This window comes from Neoarius graeffei, chromosome 2 (assembly GCF_027579695.1).
Source record: "Neoarius graeffei isolate fNeoGra1 chromosome 2, fNeoGra1.pri, whole genome shotgun sequence".
Classification (NCBI taxonomy): Eukaryota; Metazoa; Chordata; class Actinopteri; order Siluriformes; family Ariidae; genus Neoarius; species Neoarius graeffei.
Window position 1 is genome coordinate 31,130,656 of NC_083570.1, and position 26,917 is coordinate 31,157,572.

Genomic DNA, 26,917 nt, shown 5'->3' on the forward strand with positions numbered 1-26,917 from the left:
AAAAGGATTTTTCAAATTTTTACACAAAAAATAGATTTTGACTTAATTTCTAAGAACAAGGTTCGTTTCTGGAGCATATATCCAAAACTATTCATGATACAGATTTGAAACTTGGTATACATGTTAACAAGGTGATGTAAATGTGCCTTTTAGAAATGGGTTCCATCCATCTGGCTGTCCGTCGGGTCACGTTTTCGTTTCCGGGCCATATTTTTAAAACTACTGAAGATATCCTCATGAAACTTTGTATACATATCAAGCAACATGTGAACTGGTGCCTTTTGGTATTTTGGATTTTTGAAAAAAAAAAAGTATTTTTCAAACTTTTACAAAAAAAATAGATTGTGACTTCATTTCTAAGAGCAATGTTCGTTTTCAGAGCATATATCCAAAACTATTCATGATACGGATTTGAAACTTGCTATACATGTTAACAAGGTGATATTAACGTATAAAAAAATACTTTTTTTTTCAAAAATCCAAAATACCAAAAGGCACCAGTTCACATGTTGTTTGGTATACAAAGTTTCATGAAGATATCTTCAGTAGTTTTCATACTAAGAAATTGGAGAAATTTAAATGTTGCATATTTCCATGGAAACAATTTCAGACTTAGGTGGGGTTTACATTAGACCATATCAGCGGATCATCAGATTAACGTTTTTAAAACTATTAGCGTGCACACAGCAACGCCAATACACGATTCCTGTGCACACAGCAACGCCAATACACGGATACGCTCGGCTCCGCAGGCATCCTGCGCTCCAAATCACTCCGCCCTGAACAGCGAGTGCCCTCTGGAGGGTGCGCACTCCAGCCCTGCGCAGCTCACAGAGCGCGCGAGTGAAGTGCACAAGCAGTGATTTGGGACTGAGCCGCTGTGTGTGTGATCCTAGTGCATATCGGGCATGCGCGTCACTTACCACTTGCAAGTGGAAGGATGGCAAGCCTAAAGACAATCATAACTACACAATGGGCAGTATTTGCATCAGTATTTGCAGTATTTTCATACTTATATACTCTTTAATGAAAGGTGATACAAGGCGGAAGTCCGCGCCGTTTTTCAGCAGTCGCGTCACATGACCAACACCAGCGAATCAGGAAGGTGGATGTCACAGTGACGTTGTCCAATGACGACGCCAGCTAGAGCTCAGCACAGCGTATCCGCGTATTCTCAATGTTTACACAGCACCGGACCAGACACGATCTGGATTGAATACATGGACCCTGGCGGATTCCCGTTTCCCGGCGTTTCCAGGCGTTTTAATGTAAACGGACAGTGCATCCACGAAGAAAACGAGACAGATACGGTCTAATGTAAACTTGGCCTTAGTCTCTCAGGTTAGTCTGAGGGGTAGGTTTTGTTTCTGGAGCAGAACTTGAAAATTATGAGTGGTATCGTCTTGAAAGTTGGTATATGTGTTGATTAAGTAATGTGTACCTTTTGATACTAAGAAATGTGATAAATTTAAATTTTTAGCTCACCTGGAACCTCGTTTGGTGGGTTTATGCCATGGGCTGCTGAGGTCAGTGTAAAGAGGTAGGGTTGGTTTCCTGCAGCAGAACTTGAAAAATGTGACAAATAATATCTTGAAGCTTGGTATATAGGGTGGGGGATATAGATGACTCTGTCTTCTTGTTTTTATTCCATCAAAAAAGTGTCCTGTGGTCCTGTGTGTACAATTTTATATATATATATATATATATATATATATATATATATACACACACACACAGTGCTCAGCGTAAATGAGTACACCCCCTTTGAAAAGTAACATTTTAAACAATATCACAATGAACACAAACAATTTCCAAAATGTTGAAAAGACAAAGTTTAATATAACATCTGTTTAACTTATAACGTGAAAGTAAGGTTAATAATATAAACTTAGATTACACGTTTTTCAGTTTTACTCAAATTAGGGTGGTGCAAAAATAAGTATACCCCACAACAAAAACTACTACTACTACATCTAGTACTTTGTATGGCCTCCATGATTTTTAATGACAGCACCAAGTCTTCTAGGCATGGAATGAACAAGTTGGTGACATTTTGCAACATCAATCTTTTTCCATTCTTCAACAATGACCTCTTTTAGTGACTGGATGCTGGATGGAGAGTGATGCTCAACTTGTCTCTTCAGAATTCCCCAAAGAAAATAATTTCTTTACACCACAAAGGTGAAGGCTACAAAAAGATCAGCAAAGCTTTACTTATCAGTCAGAATACTGTAGCAAAAGTGGTACAAAAATTTAAGAAAGATGGAACTGCGACCAAGAGACGTCCAGGTCGTCCACGGAAGTTAACACCTCGACAGGAGCGTCTTCTCATGAGAATGGTTGAAGAAAATCGGCATGCAAGTTCACTGCAGTTATCTAAAGAAGTAGAAAGCCAAACTGGGATGACTATTTCCCGTGACACAATACGGCGTACGCTGCAGAGGAATGGTATGCATGGATGCCGTCCACGAAAGAAGCCTCTCCTAAAGCCCAGGCACAAAAAAGCCCACCTAGTGTTTGCCAGGGCCCATGCTGACAAAGATGAAGACTACTGGGACTCTATACTCTGGAGTGATGAGACCAAGATAAATGTTTTTGGAACTGATGGCATCAAAACTGTATGGCGTCGCAAAGGTGAGGAATACAAAGAAAAATGCATGGTGCCTACAGTGAAACATGGTGGTGGCAGTGTCCTTATGTGGGGCTGCATGAGTGCTGCTGGTGTCGGGGAGCTGCATTTCATTGATGGCATCATGAATTCACAGACGTATTGCTCTATACTGAAAGAGAAGGTGCTACCATCACTCCGTGCCCTTGGTCCTCATGCACTTTTCCAACATGACAATGATCCTAAACACACATCTAAGGCCACTATTGGATTTCTGAAGAAGAACAAGGTAAAAGTGATTCAGTGGCCAAGTATGTCTCCTGATCTGAACCCAATCGAACACCTATGGGGAATTCTGAAGAGACAAGTTGAGCATCACTCTCCATCCAGCATCCAGTCACTAAAAGAGGTCATTGTTGAAGAATGGAAAAAGATTGATGTTGCAAAATGTCACTGTGGCAGCGGGGGCGTGGTCAAGCACCGGTCTGTGACAGGAGGGCGGAGTCAGGGAAGGTAAGTGGCAGATTCATTTCACCTGAGAGCAATTAACCTGTGTTTGTGTGTCTTCCCAGGGACCGCGCCCTATTTAGGGAGGGAGAGCGAGAGCAGAGGAGATCTCTCCCGAACCAGACATCGGATGTGTGTGTGTGTGTGTGTCTGGTTTAGACCGATTGTGTTCCCTGAAAAGTGGAAGCAATAAAACGATTTGTTGAACCTGATCTCTGTCCTGCCGTCCTCGGTGCTCCACCCACACCTAGGGAAAGCTACAGTGGTGCTGAAACCCGGGAAAATGGAGCACCAACCCAGCAGCCCCATGGAATCCTCCCCGTTCACCGACCTGGTCCACGCCCTCGCCACGGCTCAGCAAAGCCAGCACCAGGCGCTCGTCACACTCCGAAAGGAACAAGAGCGGCGCTTCGATGCCCTGGTGCTGGCCCAGCAAGAAGATCGCAAGGCGTTCCGGCGTCTCCTCGCGTCGGCGGGGCCCACCAGCGCTCCGGCCGCGGGCCCGTCTCCCCTCACCTTAACTAAGATGGGCCCGCAGGATGACCCCGAGGCTTTCTTCACGTTAATCGAGACCCCGTTTGAAAGAATTGGGATGGATCTCGTCGGGCCATTAGATCGGTCAGCACGAGGGTACCGCTTTATATTAGTTCTAGTGGACTATGCAACGCGATACCCGGAAGCAGTGCCTCTGCGCAATATCTCAGCACGCAGTATTGCAGAGGCACTCTTCCGCGTCATCTCCCGAGTTGGAATCCCGAAAGAGATTCTGACTGATCAAGGCACTACGTTTATGTCACGAACACTACGCGAACTGTATGGGTTATTGGGGATTAAGCCGATCCGCACCAGTGTGTATCACCCACAAACGGACGGTTTAGTAGAACGGTTCAACCGCACCCTCAAAAATATCATTAAGAAATTCGTAAGTGAGGACGCACGTAATTGGGATAAGTGGCTCGAACCCTTGCTGTTCTCAGTGCGAGAGGTCCCTCAAGCCTCCACGGGGTTCTCCCCGTTCGAATTATTATATGGGCGTAAGCCGCGCGGCATCCTGGACGTGCTGCGGGAAAATTGGGAGGAGGGACCTTCACAAAGTAAGAATGAAATTCAGTACGTTATGGACCTGCGCGCAAAACTCCACACGCTCACCCACCTAACTCAGGAGAATTTGCGGCAGGCCCAGGAACGGCAAGCCCGCCTGTACAACAAGGGTACGCGCCTTAGAGAGTTCACACCGGGAGATAAAGTACTCGTACTCTTGCCCACGTCGAGCTCCAAATTAATCGCCAAGTGGCAAGGACCCTTTGAGGTCACACGGCGAGTCGGGGACGTCGACTATGAGGTGAGGCGAACAGACAGGGGTGGGGCGCTACAGATTTACCACCTCAATCTGCTCAAACTCTGGAACGAGGAGGTCCCCGTGGCGTTGGTGTCGGTAGTTCCGGAGAAGGCGGAGCTGGGGCCGGAGGTTCAAAAAGGGGATTTGGCATCACGTACCTCTCCGGTCCCCTGTGGAGACCACCTCTCCCCGACCCAACTCACGGAGGTCGCCCAGTTGCAGGCCGAGTTTTCGGATGTGTTCTCGCCCCTGCCCGGTCGCACTAACCTCATAGAACACCACATAGAGACACCCCCGGGGGTGGTAGTGCGTAGCCGCCCTTATAGACTACCCGAACACAAAAAAAAGGTGGTTCGGGAAGAACTTCAGGCCATGCTCGAAATGGGCATCGTCGAGGAGTCCCACAGTGACTGGAGCAGCCCGGTGGTCTTGGTTCCCAAGGCCGACGGCTCGGTCCGGTTCTGTGTGGACTATAGAAAAGTCAACGCGGTGTCTAAATTCGACGCGTACCCGATGCCTCGTATTGATGAGCTGCTCGATCGACTAGGCACGGCTCGCTTTTACTCGACACTGGATTTAACGAAGGGATATTGGCAGATCCCCTTGACTCCATTATCCCGGGAGAAAACGGCCTTTTCCACACCGTTCGGCTTACACCAGTTCGTCACACTTCCGTTTGGGCTGTTTGGGGCGCCCGCTACGTTTCAGCGGCTGATGGACCGGGTCCTCCGGCCCCACGCCACCTATGCGGCCGCCTACCTGGACGACATTATCGTTTATAGTAACGACTGGCAGCGGCACCTGCAACACCTGAGGGCCGTCCTTAGGTCGCTGAGACGGGCGGGACTAACAGCCAACCCAAAGAAGTGTGCGATTGGGCGGGTGGAAGTACGGTATCTGGGCTTCCACTTGGGCAACGGGCAGGTGCGTCCCCAAATTAATAAGACAGCAGCGATTGCGGCCTGCCCGAGGCCCAAGACCAAAAAGGGGGTGAGACAGTTCCTGGGGCTGGCTGGCTACTATCGTAGGTTTATACCTAATTATTCGGACGTCACCAGCCCGCTGACTGACCTCACTAAAAAGGGGGCGCCAGATCCGGTCCAGTGGACGGAGCAGTGCCAGCGGGCTTTCTCTGAGGTAAAGGCTGCACTGTGTGGGGGGCCACTTTTACACTCCCCTGACTTCTCTCTCCCTTTTATGTTACAGACGGATGCGTCGGACAGAGGGCTGGGGGCCGTTTTGTCCCAGCAGGTGGAGGGGGAGGATCGCCCAGTCCTATACATCAGCCGCAAGCTGTCAGTGCGTGAGGGGCGCTACAGCACGATCGAAAAGGAGTGCCTGGCGATCAAATGGGCGGTCCTCGCCCTCCGGTACTACCTGCTGGGGCGCTCTTTCACCCTCTGTTCGGACCACGCGCCCCTCCAATGGCTCCACCGCATGAAAGATGCCAACGCGCGGATCACCCGTTGGTATCTGGCACTCCAACCCTTTAATTTCAAGGTGGTCCACAGGCCGGGGGCGCAGATGGTCGTGGCGGACTTCCTCTCCCGTCAAGGGGGGGGGGAGTCGGCTGCGGGCCGGACGGCTGCCCGGCCTGAGTCGGGCGGTGGGGGTATGTGGCAGCGGGGGCGTGGTCAAGCACCGGTCTGTGACAGGAGGGCGGAGTCAGGGAAGGTAAGTGGCAGATTCATTTCACCTGAGAGCAATTAACCTGTGTTTGTGTGTCTTCCCAGGGACCGCGCCCTATTTAGGGAGGGAGAGCGAGAGCAGAGGAGATCTCTCCCGAACCAGACATCGGATGTGTGTGTGTGTGTGTGTCTGGTTTAGACCGATTGTGTTCCCTGAAAAGTGGAAGCAATAAAACGATTTGTTGAACCTGATCTCTGTCCTGCCGTCCTCGGTGCTCCACCCACACCTAGGGAAAGCTACAGTCACCAACTTGTTCATTCCATGCCTAGAAGACTTGGTGCTGTCATTAAAAATCATGGAGGCCATACAAAGTACTAGATGTAGTAGTTTTTGTTGTGGGGTGTACTCATTCTTGCACCACCCTAATTTGAGTAAAATTGAAAAATGTGTAATCTAAGTTTATATTATTAACCTTACTTTCAAGTTATAAGTTAAACATATGTTATATTAAACTTTGTCTTTTCAACATTTTGGAAATTGTTTGTGTTCATTGAGATATTGTTTAAAATGTTACTTTTCAAAGGGGGTGTACTCATTTACGCTGAGCACTATATATATTGTACATACAGGACACTTTTGATGATATATATATATATAATATTTCATAGATAAAACATGGAATATTTTAAGCTCATACTATACAGTGGTGCTTGAAAGTTTGTGAACCCTTTAGAATTTTCTATATTACTGCATAAATATGACCTAAAACATCATCAGATTTTCACATAAGTCCTAAAAGTAGATAAAGAGAACCCAGTTAAACAAATGAGACAAAAATATTATACTTGGTCATTTATTTATTCAGGAAAATGATCCAATATTACATATCTGTGAGTGGCAAAAGTATGTGAACCTCTAGGATTAGCAGTTAATTTGAAGGTGAAATTAGAGTCAGGTGTTTTCAATCAATGTGATGACAATCAGGTGTGAGTGGGCACCCTGTTTTATTTAAAGAACAGGGATCGATCAAAGTCTGATCTTCACAACACATGTTTGTGGAAGTGTATCATGGCATGAACAAAGGAGATTTCTGAGGACCTCAGAAAAAGCGTTGTGGATGCTCATCAGGCTAGAAAAGGTTACAAACCCATCTCTAAAGGTTTGGACTCCACCAATCCACAGTCAGACAGATTGTATACAAATGTAGGAAATTCAAGACCATTGTTACCCTTCCCAGGAGTGGTAGACCAACAAAGATCACTCCAAGAGCAAGGCGTGTAATAGTCGGCGAGGTCACAAAGGACGCCAGGGTAACTTCTAAGCAACTGAAGGGCTCGCTCACATTGGCTAATGTTAATGTTCATGAGTCCACCATCAGGAGAACACTGAACATCAATGGTGTGCATGGCATGTTTGCAAGGAGAAAGCCACTGCTCTCCAAAAAGAACATTGCTGCTCGTCTGCAGTCTAAAGATCATGTGGACAAGCCAGAAGGTGTAATGGAAATTTCTAATAAACACTTCAGAACGCTTAACAGTTGTCTTTTCAGTCATTTATTATAGTAGATCATATATATAAAATAGGAAAGGAAAGAGAAGAATAGAAGAAGACATCACTTCTGATGATGCCGAGAGTACGCGCACTCTGAGTTGTGTTTTAGGAATGTTATCTATTATACTCTGAAAGCATTTGCTCACTGCTTGTGTCTTCATGTGATTGGCTCAAGATTTTCTATGAAGCTTTGTTAAAGTGTGCACCTGGCGTGCTCTGGTATGTGCAGGCGGATGCGAGTTAGGGAGAGCTCAAGCTCCCTGCTTATTACCACCAAGGTCACAGAAAAGCGATTACAACATGTGGAAAAACATCTCTTCTTAGTAACTAAGCCACTTTAGTTCAACATACAGAAACACAGAGAATAATAATGTTCATCCATTAAAATTCCCTCACAAAGGCTATTGGAAAAATGTTTTGTGGACAGATGAGACCAAAGTAGACCTTTTTGGTTTAAATGAGAAGCGTTATGTTTGGAGAAAGGAAAACACTGCATTCCAGCATCAGAACCTTATCCCATCTGTGAAACATGATGGTGGTAGTATCATGGTTTGGGCCTGTTTTGCTGCATCTGGGCCAGGACAGCTTGCCATCATTGATGGAACAGTGAATTCTGAATTATACCAGTGAATTCTAAAGGAAAATGTCAGGACATCTGTCCATGAACTGAATCTCAAGAGAAAGTGGGTCATGCAGCAAGACAACGACCCTAAGCACACAAGTCATTCTACCAAAGAATGATCAAAGAAGAATAAAGTTAATGTTTTGGAATGGCCAAGTCAAAGTCCTGACCTTAATCCAATTGAAATGTTCTGGAAGGACCTGAAGTGAGCAGTTTGTGTGAGGAAACCCACCAATATCCCAGAGTTGAAGCTGTTCTGTACAGAGGAATTGGCTAAAATTCCCCCAAGCCGGTGTGCAGGACTGATCAACAGTTACCGGAAACGTTTAGTTGCAGTTATTGCTGCACAAGGGGGTCACACCAGATACTGAAAGCAAAGGTTCACATACTTTTGCCACTCACAGATATGTAATATTGGATCATTTTCCTCAATAAATAAATGACCAAGTATAATATTTTTGTCCCATTTGTTTAACTGGGTTCTCTTTATCTACTTCTAGGACTTGTGTGAAAATCTGATAATGTTTTAGGTCATATTTATGCAGAAATATAGAAAATTCTAAAGGGTTCACAAACTTTCAAGCACCACTGTAGGGGGACGTTGTCTTATCTTCAGTTATGTTCTTTAAAAAGGTTTTAAATAAGAATTAAACGCAAAAGGTGGTGCAATTTTTTTTGTGTATTTTTTTAATGAACATTAATCTCAGTCCACTTCTCAATTCATTCAAGCTCTGTTATATTCTTAGATTTGTGCAAATCTGAGAGATAGACATTGCAAAACATTAGCTTTGTGCAAAACCAAAACCATTTCTATGCTAATTTGGAAGCATGTTTGGCTCATTGTCTTGGTGAAATTTCTGTCTTTGGCCAAGTATGAACCTCCCAGTAGAGGCAACCAGGAGTCCAGCTTGTTCTTTCAGCTTGTATTAGGCTTTGAGATCGTTTAATTCGATGCTTTGAACTTTGATCCATTTTCATAAAGGCATCCCCCAACATCCTATGGATATTTTTAAATAATCTATTTTCCCATATGTCAGTCCTGCGCGCTGTGGCGTGTGCACCTGAAGGTGCGCGTCAAGCGGACTCCAGTGTGCGTGCGTCGAGTGGACTCCAGTATGCACGCCGTTAATGATGCATGCTGTTAATGACATGCACCTGAACTTAATTAAGGAGCTATATGTGCACCTATTTAAGGACTGTTCAGATGCGGTATTACTGTGAAGTATTACGCTACGTCAGTACCCATTACCGAGCCTTACTACCCGTGTTTCTGATTTCCTGTTTCCTAATTTCTGTGCCTGTTCCTTGTTCTCATTTTTAGGTCTGCCTTTGATATTCTGTTTGCGTCTCACCTGACCATTTGCTTGTTTCACATTTTGGATTTTGCCTGCTGATTTGGACTGTTTGTCTTTGTGTGTGTTTGCACTGTAAATAAACATATACTTCTGCACTTACATCCGCCTATCTCATACCTGACAGAATACTTCGCCAAACAATGGATGTAGCAGAAGGCTTCCAGTATACCATGCCACACCACTTCCGGAATTTTGTATCTCAGCCTCTAGCCTTGTTTTTATGGCAGTGTACTGGCATTTACACTCTTACACCCTACAATGGAGAGCATCATCCGTGTGGTTTCAGCATCCAGTGTGGCACCTTTGATGCGGACCTTGAGGAACCCAAGCCTCCAGAACCCATCTGGGTTACATGCATGATTTCCTGGCTGACTGGATGAGCACGCCAGTGGGCGGAGTGCCTCATGAGATTAGAACGCCCATGCCTTCAGAGCTCACAGGATTTTCAGGTAATGCTCTGGTTTATTTATGAGTTCTTAGAGAAGAATTCCCATAAAAAATTTTTGGGAGGGGGCTATTCCGACTGAGGCCAATGCAGCAGAGGAGGCCATTGCTCTAGAGTGCCTCATAAAGGTCATCAGCCCAGAGCCAGTACCACAGCCTGTTCCACAGTCAGAGTCAGCACCTGAGCCTGAACCAGAACCAGCTTCTCAGTGTACATCAGAACCCATGCCTGAACCAGTGCCAGTGCCAGTGTCAGAGTCTGAGTCTGAGTCAGAGCCAGCTCCAGTGCCAGAGCCAACACCAGTGCAAGTGTCTGCTCCAGTGTCAGAGCCAGCACCAACTCCAGAACCAGTGCCAGAGTTGGAATCAGAGTCAGTGCCAGTGTCTACTCCAGAACCCGTGCCAGCGCCAGTGCTGGAGTCAGCTCCAGTGCCAGAGCCAGCATCAGAGCCTGTGCCAGCGCTTACTCCAGAACCCGTGCCAACGCCAGTGTTGTGTGGCAGCTCCAGTGCCAGAATCAGCGTCAGAGCCTGTGTCAGTGTCTACTCCAGAGCCAGTGCCAGCTCCAGTGCCTATGTCAGAGTCAAGGCCAGTGCCAGAACCTGAGCCTGTTCCAGAACCTGTATTAGAGGATGACAGAGCAACCTCTCCCTCAGCTGGCGATGCAGGCCATTCCACTGATGCAGATCGTTCCACTGCCACTTGGCTATGAAGACATCGTCGTTCCTCTGCCGCTCAGCTATGATGTTGTCGTCCCGCCACTGCCTGGCCATGAAGAGGTCATCATTGTCCCACTGCCAGGTCCTGACCAGGACCATAGTAATACGCTGACAGAGCTCGAGTCCATGCCTGAGTCCAGTCCAGAGTCCATGTCAAGTCCAGAGTTTGAACTAGAGTCAAGTCCAGAGTCTAATTCAAGTCCAGAGTTCAAACTAGAGTCAAGTCCAGGGTCCAAGTCAAGTCCAGAGTCCAAGTCAAGTCTAGGGTCCAAGTCAAGTCCAGAGTCCAAGTCAAGTCCAGGGTCCAAGTCATCTCCAGAGCTCGAGTCCTCAACTGAGCCCAAGTACAGCCTGGAGCCTGAGTCGAATCTTGCTTCCTGCCTTGAGCCCAAGTCATCCCCAGAACTCGAGTCCAGTCCAAAGCCCAAGTCAAGTCCAGAGCTTGAGCACACTTCCAGCCCTGAGTCCAAGCCGGTTCCAGAACTCATGCCTGAGTCATCTCTTGAGATGGAGCCAGAGTCCTGTCCAGAGGTTGAGCCAGAGTCCAGTCCAGAGCTCAAGTCATTTCCAGAGCTCGAGTCCAGCCCTGAGCTCAAGCACACTGCCAGCCCTGAGTCCGAGCCAGATCCAGAGCTCAAGACTGAGTCATCTCCTGAGCTGGAGCCCGAGTCCAGCCCAAAGCTCAAGTCATCTCCAGAGCTCGAATCCAGCCCAGAGCTCGAGTCCACTGTAAGTCCTGGAGCCGAGCCAAATCCAGGGTTCAAGTCAAGTCCAGAGTCTGAGCGTGCTTCCTGTACAGAGCCTGAGTCAAGTCCAGAGCCAGAGTCATCTCCACAGCTCGAGTCTAGTCCAGAGCCATCTCCAGAGCTCAAGCCCAAGCCATCTCCAAAGCCCAAAACCAGTGCATGTCAGGAATCCAAATTTTGTCCTGAGCCTGAACCTGAGCCCCCACCGGAGCCAAGAAGGATGGATTTTTGCTCCCGGAGGGAGGGGGGGGTTCTGTCAGTCCTGTGCACTGTGGCGTGTGCACCTGAAGGCGTGCCCTGGGCTGCATGCGTGTTGAGCGGACTCCAGCACGCGCACTGTTAACGACACACACCTGAACTTAATTAAGGAGCTATATGTGCACCTATTTAAGGATTGTTCAGATGCGGTATCACTGCGACGTATTATGCTACGTCAGTACGCATTACCGAGCCTGTGTTTCTGATTTCCTGATTCTTGTGCCTATTCCTCATTCTCGTTTTTCACTCTGCCTTTGATATCCTGTTTGCACCTCGCCTGACCCTTTGCTTGTTTCATGTTTTGGATTTTGCCTGCAGATTTGGACTGTTTGCTTTTATGTGTGTTTGCACTGTAAATAAACATATTCTTCTGCACTTACATCCGCCTACCTCATACCTGACACCATATCTTAAGGAAATTTTTATTTTTGTATATTATCTTCCCAGATATTTTTGTATATTATCTTATATTTTTATATTATCTTCCCAGATCTTTTACTACCAATCTATATCAGCTATATCTTCTGTTTTTCTGCCTTTTATCTGTGGTTTTGTCTTTTACTATTTTTATTTCTTCTTTGATTTGCTGCTTTAGACTTTTTTAAATTGTTTTCTCATTTGATTTGTCTTTTATTTCATTGCCTAAACTTAGCTGAGATGATGTGTAGCACATTGGCTGACTCTCCTTGTCTTTTAGTGCTATATAAATACTAGTGACTTGACTTGACTACTTAGCAGAAAACTTCAAAGCACATTCCAGAAAACAGCACCGAAGCATCACTGATTCATCAGATATGAGGTGTTGTTCCTTGTGTGCAGTCTCATTTGTCACCAAACATGCCATGATTTAATTTGGTATGTGATTTGATATTTGGTACATGATTTGGTATTCTTTATTCGGTTTATATGACCAAATAATAGTTTGATTTTAAACATACAAACTCCACACAGAAAGGCCCCAGCCAGCTGTGAGGTTTGAACCCAGAACACCATTAACGACTGCACCACTGTGCCTCCCTTTTCCGTGGTAATGTAGAACAAAAAGATTTTACAAGTGCGCAAACTTATATTTGTACCCCATGGAACAGGACATGGCTGCAATCAAATTATTTCTAAAAAGCAGTTCAAATGCTAAATTTTTTGTTACAAAATATAGTTTCTTTTATTATTTGAATGGTTTTAGGTGTCATGTTTATACTGTCATTTCTGCTCATTTTTATTTTTATAAATCACACTATATATTGATTTTTAAATAATCTATGCTTTGTTCTTTCAACAAAGATTAGAAAGGTTGTGAAGTTACAGTTAAGTACAGTATCTAATCAGAATAACACTTGGGAAAGACTTAATGCAAGCTCATTTTTATTGTCAGTAATCTTCCTGAAAAGAAAATCCTACAGTATTTATGAAAGCATCTGCTTCACATTTTTTAGGCTTGATCCTTAGACAAATATAACAGAGAGTGAGAAAGAGCAAGAGATAGAGAGAAATAAACGTTTTAGAGTTTGTTAATGAATCCAATATGATCGTGTGTGTGTGTGTGTGTTGTCTTTCCACATGTGACGAGTTGCATAAGGGTGAATCCTCAAGGGCTTCCACCTCTTCATTCATCTTCTCTGACACTTGTTTTATACCTTTTCCTTCTGCCATGTGGTTTGTCAATACAGCAGAGATATGAACTTTTTGTGTGTGTGTGTGTGTGTGTGTGTGTGTGCGTGTGTGTGTGTGCATGCGCAGTAGCTAACTGATGATGATAACAGAGTCTTCATGGCGACTGATCGGCTCCTGGAGTCTGAGGAAAACATGCCAACCATATATTACTACAACATAACGTTGGACATTTTCTCCAGGTTGTACAACCCCAAATCAGAAAAAGGTGGCATGGTATGTTGAAATTAAAACCGAAAACAATGATTTGTAAATAATCTTTGAACTGTATTGCACTCAAAACAATACAACACATTTGATGTTTTATCTCATGATTTTTTTTTTCAAAATAAACACATTTGAATTTTGATTCTTGCAACACATTTCATAAAAAAAAGTTGGGACATTAAAGCATTATAATGTTGCCATTCCTTCTTACAACACTTAAAATATGTTTTGGGACTAAAGACACCAAGTGATGAAATGTTTCAGGTGTTATTTTGACCCATTCTTCCTGCAAACAGGTGTTAAGGTGTGCAACAGTATGGGGTCGTCGTTGTCATTTTTGTTTCAAAATTCATCACACATTCTCTATTGGAGACAAAGGGGACAGACACCCTCTTCTTCTGTAGCCATGCCTTTGTAATGTGTGCGGAATGTAGGTTTGCATTGTCTTGTTGAAATATTTCTGGAAAAGATGTCGTCTTGAAGGCAGCATACAGTGGTGCTTGAAAGTTTGTGAACCCTTTAGAATTTTCTATATTTCTGCATAAATATGACCGAAAACATCATCAGATTTTCACACAAGTCCTAAAAGTAGATAAAGAGAACCCAGTTAAACAAATGAGACAAAAATATTATACTTGGTAATTTATCTCAGTATACATTTCTGCATTAATGCTGCCATCACAGAAGTGTAAATTACCTTTGCCAAGGGCACGGACTCAATCCCATACCATGACAGACTTTGGGTTTTGGACTTGTTGACTGGTAACTCTCTGGATCGGCTTTTTCATCTTAGGTCCGGAGCATACGGTGTCCATTTATTCAAAAAAAAAAAAACCCTGGAATACTGATTCATCTGACCACAATACATGTTTCCACTGTGTGTTTCCATCCCAGATGCCGCTGAGCCCAGAGACGTCAATGGCGCTTCTGGATACCGTTAACATAAAGCTTCATTTTAGCACAGTAAAGTTTTATCTGGCATTTATGGATATTACTTTGTATTGTAGTGCTTGACAAAGGTTTGCCAAAGTAATCCTGAACCCATGTGGTTATATCAGCTATAGATGATCTGTTGCAAGCCTGAAACACAGGAATGGATATGGGACATTCCACCGAATGGGTGCCATTTGCTTGTTGTATCACTCCCAAATTAAACTTAATTTGTTATATCTTTTCAACACTGATTATAATAACACATATTTAACTATTCAAAATGTGTATTGCTCAACCTCAGGCTACGTTACAAGGTTTGGAAGTCAAAGATGGCTGCATTTTTTTCAGTCCTGTTACCAAAACTCTGAAAGTAACAGGACTGAGTTTTTAGCCTAGGACTAGCTAATACATAGAATTAAGCCACATGGCGTCATCACTAATAGCATGACCACACTTAGCACATTCTGGTGATTTACCAAAAATCTGTATTTTTAAAATAAACAAATATCATCTAAGAAATAATTTAAGTAAACAGGACAGTATGTTGACATTGACCTTATCAGTCAAAGTTAAAAAATCATCAAATATACAGAAAAGTAAATGAGAGAACTAACTTTTGGTCTTCCTATGGCCTTCAGAAGACACAACTGATGTAACTTCCTGTTGAGCATGTGATTTATGGAATGTTCCAAATTTGTCAGATGGGATAATATGTTTGGGTAACAGGACTGAGTGAAAACCCAGGGACACGACTAAAATGTGAATTTTAACTAAGATATTGTGGATTTTTAATGAAAAAAATATATTTAAACCATGGATAGGATATGGAGTCACACAACAGTGCAAAAGAAATACTGTTTCTGAAAGATTTTAATCATAATACTTCATAGTTAAGTAAAGTTAGAGTGCGGGGACAGGTAACACATGCTATTTTTCAATGTTTTAGGTAGTTTTTATTAATCCTTACAATTATATATCTTAAATTTGAAATCAGATCAATGTGCAGGACATTCTGCGTAATAAGGAAATGTATTTTAAAGTACATTTTTATGTGCATTTATACATATAATTTTCGAGGGACGGAAATGGCACCAATTCGGTGGAATGGCTCATATATATTAGCAAATGAAATGAAGTTGACCAGAAATATCTGTCTGCAATGAAATACAAATCAAAGTAAATTTAGAAATCACTGTTTTTTTTTTAAATTATTGTTAGTATTATTATTTTTTTTAGTTTGCATTTTCCATACCGTCCCAACTTTTTTTCTGATTTGGAGTTGTACATATGTTTGTGGTTATATACAGGTATTCCTGTGTTTCCTGTGTTTATTTAAAGTGTATTAGAGCTTTCTCATTATAAACTCATCTTTCTCTTTCTCTGTTAATATGGGAGCTCAGGAAAGCAGAACATACAATGGTGTGAGTGGGCAAATATATTATACACTTTATAATTCAAGAAAAATCCAGCAACCATGAAGACATGACTTGTATAATTTGCTTAATCTGCAAGGGGAGTCTAGAAATTTTCAGAAGGTGCTTAAAACATCTCTGAATGCGAAGGACTTTCCCAGCGTAAATACTGGTATCGAGCTGATTCTGAATATGGTCCAATATTACTCTGTAGGCAGTATTTAATAAGGCTGTGTATTAGCTTGGCTATTAAGTGTGTTTCTTTGATTGTAGCCTGATGAAATATTCTTGACCCTAAATATCAAAACCTGTTAAACTTGATAAATTTCTTCCCATAAACAAAGAGAAAAAATTATTGTAAAACCAAGAGTAATGAACTTGCAATTGAAATAAATGTGTGCATTTGGGGAGGCTTATTCAGTGTGGTGTGGCCTCATCACAGAAACGCACACACGCACAAAGAAATGTGGCACCTACAGATTTGCTGCATCTGTTCTGTCTTGTCGTTGTTTTCAATTGATCATTTTCTCTTTTTTCCTTGCTTTCTTGCACTCACTGTCTGTTTTATCGAGCATCTCATCTTGCATCTCAAGTTCCTTTTTTCTGATCATGATTTAATAATGCTAACTTGATTGGGTGATTTCACTTACTGATATGACAACATATATAATGATAACATACATTGTATAATTGAGATTAAGAACATAAAGTGAGTCTGAAATATTCTGATTTCTACTGTTTATCACAGTTATTATATTTTCCATGCTCTAAAGATGTGAGAGTATACTGTGAGTCTGAAAAGTGTGAGTCATCACCTCAGGGTGCTTTTAAACATTTTGAAACCAATGCTTAAATATACACACATCTGTTTCCCAAAATAATCATGTCATATACAGTACAGTGATACACACTGTATGATATTTGGCACTGTATGATAATTATCCAGTCAGCCAATCATATAGCAGCAGCACAATGTATAAACTCATGCAGATTGAGATTAAGAGCTTTCACATGTAAGATCAGAATGTGGAAAAAAATGTGATCTTAGAGCCATGACATGGTCGTTGGTGCCATATGCGCTGATTTGAATCTCCTGATCTCAACACAGAATGGTGCAAAAACACAAAACATCCCCCATGTGTCATGATGATTTGAACTGACAGGCGATGGTAACTCAAATCACCACTCTTTATAGCAGAAAAAAAAAAAAAAACTTCTCAAGAACAGGAACCTGAGGCTCACTGAAACTGAAGAATGGACACCCAGAGAAAGGTAGAATTGTTTACAAAGAAAAGAAAAGCCTTCGCGACCACATTTGGCACACAGTTATAGTGGCAAAACCCAGAGAATAACAGTTCTGGGTGGAGACATCAACCTCCACTTTACACGTCATTACACTGAAGATTTAGACCCAGGGGGTTTAATTTTGGGCAGTGGCTACGCACTAAATCAAAGAGGTTGGTGATGTTGGATCACATGCTTCCTGAAATACTCATATAATCACATGTACATTGAAAAAATGGAAAAAATATACAGTACATGCCCAGTTTAATATGCTGTCCTGTATAGGTTATTGTGCAGGTGCATGCATGTGAGGACTGAATGCTGACTAATATTTTCATTTGCTGGTTCTGGATTGTAAATGTGTAAAGGATCTGGCAATCACTTATAGTTTAAACAAACACAATGTCTCTGCCAGAAGTGGGGTTTGTGGTAATAAATCTGTGTTTAGATAGTATAGATTTGGCTCCTTGTAAGAGCAAGTTTTTTTTTTTAAATGTTCTTGGAGAAAATGGTGTGTAAACAAAACATTTTGCATGGGTGGACAATGTTCTTAATTTTTTTGATCGATTCTCCTCCACTGGGGAGCTAGATCTAAAAGCTAGAATAATGCTTGAAGGGATCCTCCAGCAGATTTATTGCCAAACTTATTTTAAGTAAAAATAGTTGTAGATTTCAAAAATCAAACTTTCATTTTCTGAGACCAAATAGTGTTTGAGAAAAGTGAATTTTCTTTAAAATGCCAGATGGGCTTGACGTATGTGATGACATCATGTAGTGGTCACTTGGAGCAACTCACTTGTTTATATTCTCTGTTTGCATCGTAGTTTTACTAGTATTTTACCGATTTTATCAGGTTTTAAATAAGTATGCCTCATTGTCTCATCTCATCTCATTATCTCTAGCCGCTTTATCCTGTTCTACAGGGTCGCAGGCAAGCTGGAGCCTATCCCAGCTGACTACGGGCGAGAGGTGGGGTACACCCTGGACAAGTCGACAGGTCATCACAGATGCCTCATTGTGTAGCATATAAATGCCACGATGATGCTAAAAAGAAAGCACAAACTGGAACTAGACTGCATTTCCGCAGAGAAAAGTCAATATGCTTACTCAGCAAAGTGTCATGGACAGAAACTGGATCAGACATGAGACTTCACGCTGCAAATCCTTTTTTTTTTTTTTTTAAATGTATTAATTTATTTATTTTTATACATGATCTACAGAAAGTGTGTGCGCGCGCGGTGCAGGGCCGTCGTAGTGGGATGAAAAGTAGGACTGATTTCCTAGGGCCCTAAGTGGAGGGAGGGCCCTTGAAAAGTCTGGAATATATTTTCTTTTGCTTGAATGTTTTAATTTCATAATTAAATGTCATAATGAATGTAAATGTAATGTATTGGCTGAATAAATTGGTTGATTGACTGACTGAATTTTGTAACCTAAAAATAGTGAAGACTGTCTGAGGCCACTTTCACCCCTTGCAAAAGCGCAAAATGGTTTAGTCCGCCTGCACCAGGATTCATAACTAAACTAATTTTGTTGAGCATCGCTGCTGCTGGAGTACAAATTTTAGCCTAGTGCTGCTAGTGTAGTATGTCTTTCTTCAAGAAAACTAAATCAGGGTGTCAGAAAAGAAAGAAAAGACAGGAAAGCGAGAGAAAGCAAAACGAGGGAAAACAACTGTTGACAAACTTCTTTCCAAAGAAAGGTGAGCACAAGCGCTAAAACAGATGAGACATGGAATCCCATAGTTCTAAACTGCTTAAATACCTTCGCAATCATTAGTCCTAAAAACAACATGAGACAACTCATTGAAGGAGCATATAATACACTTTCACATGATACTTTGGTTACATCTGTAATCTGAGGTAAAGGCTAAATCAACTGTTGTTTGCATACACCACACCATTGTAATAGTACTAATTTGAAGCGTTTAATATTACATTAATATTTAGCAGTTATTATATAGTTTAATTAATAATAATGGGCTAATCAATGTCGTAGGTCGCCTAGCTAGGCTACATCATACAACATAATCGATATCAGATTGACTTAGTAGCAAAACTTAGTTTGTGAAACACATGGCCCTCAGTTTCAGAAACTGTCACAGAGTGTGGAGCAGCAACAGACCCCTCATCCATCCTCTGTGGTCTTGAGACAAGGTGAGCTTACAAAGTTCAAAATGAAAGCAAACCATTTTTAGCAATTTTGACTGAAAGGTGTTTAGCAACACTAACATCATATAGTGTGTTTTATTGTACGTTTGGCTATAATTAGGATAAGAGGCTAATATCAATCATATGCTTCATGCTTGTAGAGGGGTCTGTCCTTGTAGATCAGGGGTGGGGAACCTTTTTCCTATCAAGGGCCATTTTGAGTTTTATAACATCCTGTGGGGGCCAAACTAAATTTTTTAACCCATAACCTCTGCTGAAAATATCAAGATGCAGCCCATTTATTTTAGCTTTCTTTCATGCCATTCAAATTAAGCAACTTTATTGGTGTAACTTTGTTTTATTCCTTAATCTTCCCATTTTCTTTTTAAATTGTATCCACCTCTTATTGTTTTAATTCTCTGTTTTTAGTCTTGTGTTCTTATTGATTTTATATGTACTCATGTAAAGCACTTTGAGCATTTTATGTAATGAAGATGCTACAATATAATATTTTACCAATTTTTATTATTATATCTGGCCGACCTAATGTGAAGGCTGGAACTGCTTCTCTTTGGCAAGGCGTCTGATGTCAGATGGTACAGATGATGATGCTACTTGCAGCTGGTTTTCCAGGTTTGGGTCAGTCAGTCTTGAGCGGAACCGATTCTTTGCAAGGGTCAGTTTTGAGAAGAACTGCTCACAGCAGTAGGTTGTCCCAAACAGTGTGAGAGACAACCTACTAGACATAGACTAAACACACACATATACATACGCACACACACAGTGGGGCAAAAAAGTATTTAGTCAGTCACCAATTGTGCAAGTTCTCCCACTTAAAAAGATGAGAGAGGCCTGTAATTTTCATCATAGGTATACCTCAACTATGAGAGACAAAATGAGAAAAAAAATCCAGAAAATCACATTGTCTGATTTTTAAAGAATTTATTTGCAAATTATGGTGGAAAATAAGTTTTGTCAATAACAAAAGTTCATCTCAATACTTTGTTATATACCCTTTGTTGGCAATGACAGAGATCAAACATTTTCTGTAAGTCTTCACAAGGTTTTCACACACTGTTGCTGGTATTTTGGCCCATTCCTCCATGCAGATCTCTTCTAGAGCAGTGATGTTTTGGGGCTGTCGCTGGGCAACACGGACTTTCAACTCCCTTCAAAGATTTTCTATGGGGTTGAGATCTGGAGACTGGCTAGACCACTCCAGGACCTTGAAATGCTTCTTATGAAGCCACTCCTTTGTTGCCCGGGCGGTGTGTTTGGGATCATTGTCATGCTGAAAGACCCAGCCACGTTTCATCTTCAATGCCGTTGCTGATGGAAGGAGGTTTTCACTCAAAATCTCACGATACATGGCCCCATTCATTCTTTCCTTTACACAGATCAGTCGTCCTGGTCCCTTTGCAGAAAAACAGCCCCAAAGCATGATGTTTCCACCCCCATGCTTCACAGTAGGTATGGTGTTCTTTGGATGCAACTCAGCATTCTTTCTCCTCCAAACGCGACAAGTTGAGTTTTTACCAAAAAGTTCTATTTTGGTTTCATCTGACCATACGACATTCTCCCAATCCTCTTCTGGATCATCCAAATGCTCTCTAGCAAACTTCAGACGGGCCTGGACATGCACTGGCTTAAGCAGGGGGACACGTCTGGCACTGTAGGATTTGAGTCCACGGGCGATTGCTCCAAGACAACGAGGGAGGCTCAGCCTCCTCTAAAAATGACGAACATCATGTAGGATGAATTGCGCTAGGCTTATGTTATAGCCGACCTTATAACATTGCTATTTCAGATCCAGAATCATAGAAATATATGTGCTCAACCCAACTACAGTGCGAAATCATTCCGTTATAACTTTCCCCAGTTCGCCTAATGTGCGCGTAAGTTTTTCCCCCTCGTGACAGCGCGATGCAGCCCAGCCTCAGTGCACTTCAATGGCATTTGGGAGCTATGCGCTTTTCAATATCAAAATGCAAGACAGTTATTGGACAAACACTGCGAAAACGCCCGCCCCACGGACTCCCAGCCTCACAGTGGGAGGGACATGGCAGTTTCCGCGGGGAGACTGGTGATTGGTGAAAACGGCCGGATATTTTCTTTGATTGACAGCTCGTTTCAAATATAGACAGGCAGCGGTGAATTTCAGTTCAGTCCCATGCGGATTCGCAAGTGCTGTGGTGTATTGTAAGAGATCAGCTTACATTTCGATTTCATTCATTACATACGTTTTCTACCAGCTTTTTTAGTTTGTATATATTTTCATTGTAAATAAAGTGTAAATATAGTGTTGTCAAGTTTGCTATCTTAGTTCCAGAATCCAGAAATTTTGTTTATTTGAGTGACTGAACTTGAACTTGAGGGGGCTAGTCAGCTAGCAAGAAAGCTGCGCACGGATGCCAAGCATTGCTGATTTAATTTTGGCGAAGCCATTTGCCAGTCTTCCTTTCAAGGAAAACATTAAAATTAAAGAGCAGGGTAGACCAACGCCTCAAATTGACTTGGTGAAAAAGGTAGGGAATAATACTCGTTCCTTTCAGCTCTCCTGGTACGAGAAAGTGAATTGGCTAACAGCAAGTGACCCACATCAACAACAGTTGATGGCTACTTTAGTAATATGTCATGGATGGACCAAAAATATAGAATCTATTTAAAATGTTTATGCTGAGTATATTATATTGGAATATATATTTTTCTGGATATGAATTAAAACACAGCTACAATTTGGAAAACATTTTTAAACAAAAACACAGCCGAGAACATTTCACACTACAGACCTGGATTAAAAGTGAAGGGTTATCAAAATTGTCAATAAAACATTTCTCAGTCAAAATAAGTAAAATATAGGGAAAGTGTCATTGAATGAAAGAGCTGGATGCCACACATGTTTGGCTCCCCAAGGTCAGTGCTTGTGCCTATTCCAGAACACTCTGCTGTTACTGCTGAGGTTCCTGACAAAGAGCTGCTTTCAATAATGATCAATTTTTAAACCCACAATTTTAAAATATAAGATGTTAAAATATACCCCCCCAACACCACCATCATGTATATTGGACAGTAGGCTAATGGGCCAAAAGAACCTGTTATTTCACAGTTTGTGACCCTGCCAACAATCAGCCAGATCAGAGGCAAGAGTAAGGGCAAAATTGATGCGTTTTTTCTTTTTTCTTTTAAAATCTGGAAATATCGTAACCGACCAGCCTCCCCTGTTTGAAAGACTACCAGCCGCCACTGTTTGAGTCCCTGGCGGCGTAGTGTGTTACTGATGGTAGCCTTTGTTACTTTGGTCCCAGCTCTCTGCAGGTCATTCACTAGGTCCCCCCGTGTGGTTCTGGGATTTTTGCTCACCGTTCTTGTGATCATTTTGACCCCACGGGGTGAGATCTTGCGTGGAGCCCCAGATCGAGGGAGATTATCAGTGGTCTTGTATGTCTTCCATTTTCTAATAATTGCTCCCACAGTTGATTTCTTCACACCAAGCTGCTTACCTATTGCAGATTCAGTCTTCCCAGCCTGGTGCAGGTTTACAATTTTGTTTCTGGTGTCCTTTGACAGCTCTTTGGTCTTGGCCATAGTGGAGTTTGGAGTGTGACTGTTTGAGGTTGTGGACAGGTGTCTTTTATGCTGATAATGAGTTCAAACAGGTGCCATTAATACAGGTAACGAGTGGAGGACAGAGGAGCCTCTTAAGTTGTTACAGGTCTGTGAGAGCCAGAAATCTTGCTTGTTTGTAGGTGACCAAATACTTATTTTACCGAGGAATTTACCAATTAATTCATTAAAAATCCTACAATATGATTTCCTGGATTCTTTCCCCCCATTCTGTGTCTCATAATTGAAGTGTACCTATGATGAAAATTCCAGGCCTCTCTCATCTTTTTAAATGGGAGAACTTGCACAATTGGTGGCTGACTAAATATTTTTTGCCTCACTGTATATGAGTGTTTAGTCTATGTCTAGTTCTTATCTAGAGTGTTTATTTAAATTATTCTATTTTTATTTATTGCATTGCCTGTTTGCACCGTGGGTCAGAGAGGACTGAAATTTCATCTGCGCTGTATGTCGAGCATGTATAGCATATTTGACAATAAAGTTGACTTGACTTGACTTGATATCTCCTCAGAGTGGGAAAATCCTCAGGACGCACATACAGTTTGTAGAACTCAAGCAGAGGAAGGTTGTTGTACCTAGCTTTGAGCTCATTGTTGCTTTGCAGCTCAGTGATTTCGTGCTGTAGGTTGTCAGGCACATCAGCTGGTTCCACATTGAATGGTGTTGCAAATATGTTCAGGTCTTTCTCGTAACTTCTCATCAGCTGGAACCTCTCTCCAAAGGCCTGGAGTAGTTTTGCACACTCCCCAGCATATTCAGATGTCACAGCAGGCTTTTGTTCTTGCAAAGTAGGAAAGTGCACAGTGTTTCCCCTTTCCAGTTGCACTTGCCACAGCTTCAGTTTAGCTTCAAATGAGTTCACATTTGAAAACAGTGAGCTGAAAAGCTGGTTGGGACCTTGGAGCTTAATATTCAGTTCTGAGAGGTACTTGGTAATGTCCACCATGAAGGCCAAATCACACAGCCACTTGCTATCACTGAGTTCAGCCCTTCATCTCCATGAACTGCTTTACTTCTTCCCTCAAGGTGTAGAAGCGTGCAAGCATATCTGCGCGACTCAGCCACCGCACCTCACAATGGTAAACCAGGTCTCCATACTCTGACTCAAGCTCACTCAGTAGCTCTTTAAACTGGCGGCTGTTAAGTCCTCTGCTTTTAATGAAGTTGATGGTGGAAACAACAGTAGTCATCACATTATTGAGCTTCAGGGAATGTGCACACAGGCTCTCTTGGTGTATGATACAGTGGCGCACAACCAACTCATTTAGATCCAGACTGAGATGACTCATTCCTTTTTTAACCAACGCAGTCAATCCTTTCTGCGCGCCAACCATGGCTGGGGCTCCGTCTGTAGCCAGTCCACTTAGCTTGTCAAACTGCAGGTTGAATTTGTTCATAGCCAAAACAACTTGCTCAAACAAATCCTCACCTTTGGTAGTGCCATGCATGGTTTGCAAAGACAGCATTTCCTCCCGCGTATCAAACTCAGCTGTAATCCCACACACAAAAATGGTGAGTTGGGCGGTATTTGTGATGTCTGTTGTCTCGTCGCAGGCTAATGAGAAAAACTAAAAATCCCTCGCGGTATCCTTCAGTGTTTTCTCAATGTCTTGTGCCATGTCAGTAATCCGATCAGAGACGGTTCTTCGAGACAAACTGACACTTTGGAAAAGTTTCACTTTGTCCGGTGCGAGCAGTTCCGCGGCAGCGACAAGGCACTCCTTCACAAACTCCCCTTCTGAATGTGGTTTCAGTTTCTTAGCGATTAGCTCACTTACCACAAAACTAGCCTGTGTAACGTTTTCTTGGTTACCTTGAGGTCTTGTGAATGTTGCTTGTTGGGTGCCCAAACTCCGCCGAAGAACATTAATTTTATCCACACGCACTTATCCTTTCAGCTCGTACAGCTTGGCATGTTTGGTGCTGTAATAATGCTCCAGATTAGCCTTTCATCACTGCAAGTGCTTCCCCACAAACTAAGCAAACTGGCTTGCCTTTTACTTGTACAAAAAAAATAATTGTTTGTCCATTTTTCTTCTTCATACTCGCCATGGTGCGTTTTGATGAAATCGTTAAACAGTCTGTCTATGGCCGCTAAATGACGTGACATGACCACGCATGATCACAATCTGCTCATGTGGGTTTCAGGACCCTGACCTTGACCCGGAAAGACAACCACTCGCCTATTTTATTAATTGCGGTCTCATTTTTTCTGATTTTATATAATATATATATATATATATATATATATATATATATATATATATATATATATATATTTTTTGTGTGTGTGTGTGTGTGTGAGACAGTAATTATGAAATCATCTTGTGGGCCGGATCAAACAGTCTCACGGGCTGTATACGGCCCGGAGGCCGGACGTTCCCCACCCCTGTTGTACATAGAGAAGATGTGATAGACGATGATGGAAGTGACAGGAGTGAGAGCAGGGAATATGAAGGTTGCTCTGACCATAGTGAGAAGGATGAAGGGAGGACAGAAACAGAAATGGGAAATAGTTAGGACAATGCAGAACAGTTTTTCCTTTGTTGAGAAAGGAAGTTTGAAAAAAGTACATTCACGTCAACTACTGCACAGAGCTTTATAAATGATCTCCCAGAGTTATCAGCTTTGATTGGGTCACTGTCAGCCCCTGCAGAACTTGATCAGGCAACTGAATGCTTAGAGTCAACATTCCGCCATACTTTAGATAATGTAGCTCCTCTTAAAAGGACAATGGTCAGAGACAAAAAATTAGCACCCTGGTATAATGATGACACTCGCACATTAAAACAGACCACTCGAAAATTGGAACGTAAATGGCGTCAAACAAAATTGGTAGTATTCAAATTAGTTTGGAAGGAGAGCTTCCTGATGTATAGAAAAGCTCTTTGTGCTGCTAGATCAACATATCTCTCCTCCCTATTAGAAGATAACAAAAATAATCCTAGATTCCTATTTAATACTGTAGCAAAATTGACCAGGAATAAGTCCACTATAGACACATGCACACCTGTAGTATGTAGTAGCAACGATTTCATGAATTTTTGTAATGACAAAATTGAGAATATCCGACAAAAAATTCAAACTACTAATTTAAGGTCAGACAATGTAAGTGACCCTGTAGTTAACAATATAACTGTATCAGATCATCAATTAGAATGTTTTACTCCCCTAAAAGAAACTGAATTACTGTCATTAATCTCGGCATCAAAAGCCTCAACTAGATCCCTTACCTACACGTCTATTCAAACAGATAATACCTGAAGTAACTGAACCGCTTCTAAAAATAATAAATTCTTCTCTTACGATTGGCTATGTACCCAAATTCTTTAAACTAGCAGTTATAAAACCGCTGATTAAAAAACCTGACCTTGATCCCTGTCAGCTGTCCAATTATCAGCCAATATCAAACCTCCCCTTTATCTCAAAGGTCCTTGAAAAAGCTGTGGCACTGCAGTTATGCTTATATTTACATAGGAATAACATCCATGAAATGTATCAGTCAGGATTTAGACCTCATCATAGCACAGAGACAGCACTGGTTAAAGTAGTAAACGACCTACTGTTGGCGTCTGATCAGGGCTGTTTCTCGCTGCTTGTGTTGCTTGACCTTAGTGCAGCATTTGATACCATTGATCATTCCATTCTTCTGGATAAATGTTGTGTGAGTTAAGGGAACGGCCCTCTCCTGGCTCAGGTCTTATTTAACTAATCGCTATCAGTGTGTTGATATAAATGGTGATATTTCTAGACGTACTGAGGTAAAGTTTGGTGTTCCACAAGGTTTTGTCTTGGGTCCACTGCTTTTTTCTTTATATATGTTACCTCTGGGTGATATTATTTGTAAACATTGTATTAGTT

The 26,917-nt window shown here is 42.2% G+C and overlaps 1 protein-coding gene across 6 annotated transcripts in view; it reads left to right on the forward strand.

The window, feature by feature from the left end:
* usta (uronyl 2-sulfotransferase a) overlaps window positions 1-26,917 on the forward strand; it is a 348,511-nt gene that overhangs the window by 99,827 nt on the left and 221,767 nt on the right. Inside the window, exon 2 of one of the 6 annotated variants that reach the window (XM_060914083.1) lies at window positions 9,736-12,055. The exons of the other annotated variants lie outside the window; for them this stretch is intronic. Coding sequence (XP_060770066.1) covers window positions 10,688-11,863 — 1,176 coding nt within the window. The 5' untranslated portion in view covers window positions 9,736-10,687 and the 3' untranslated portion in view covers window positions 11,864-12,055. Of the gene's footprint in view, window positions 1-9,735; window positions 12,056-26,917 lie in introns of those variants that run through there. 6 annotated transcript variants of the gene reach the window in all.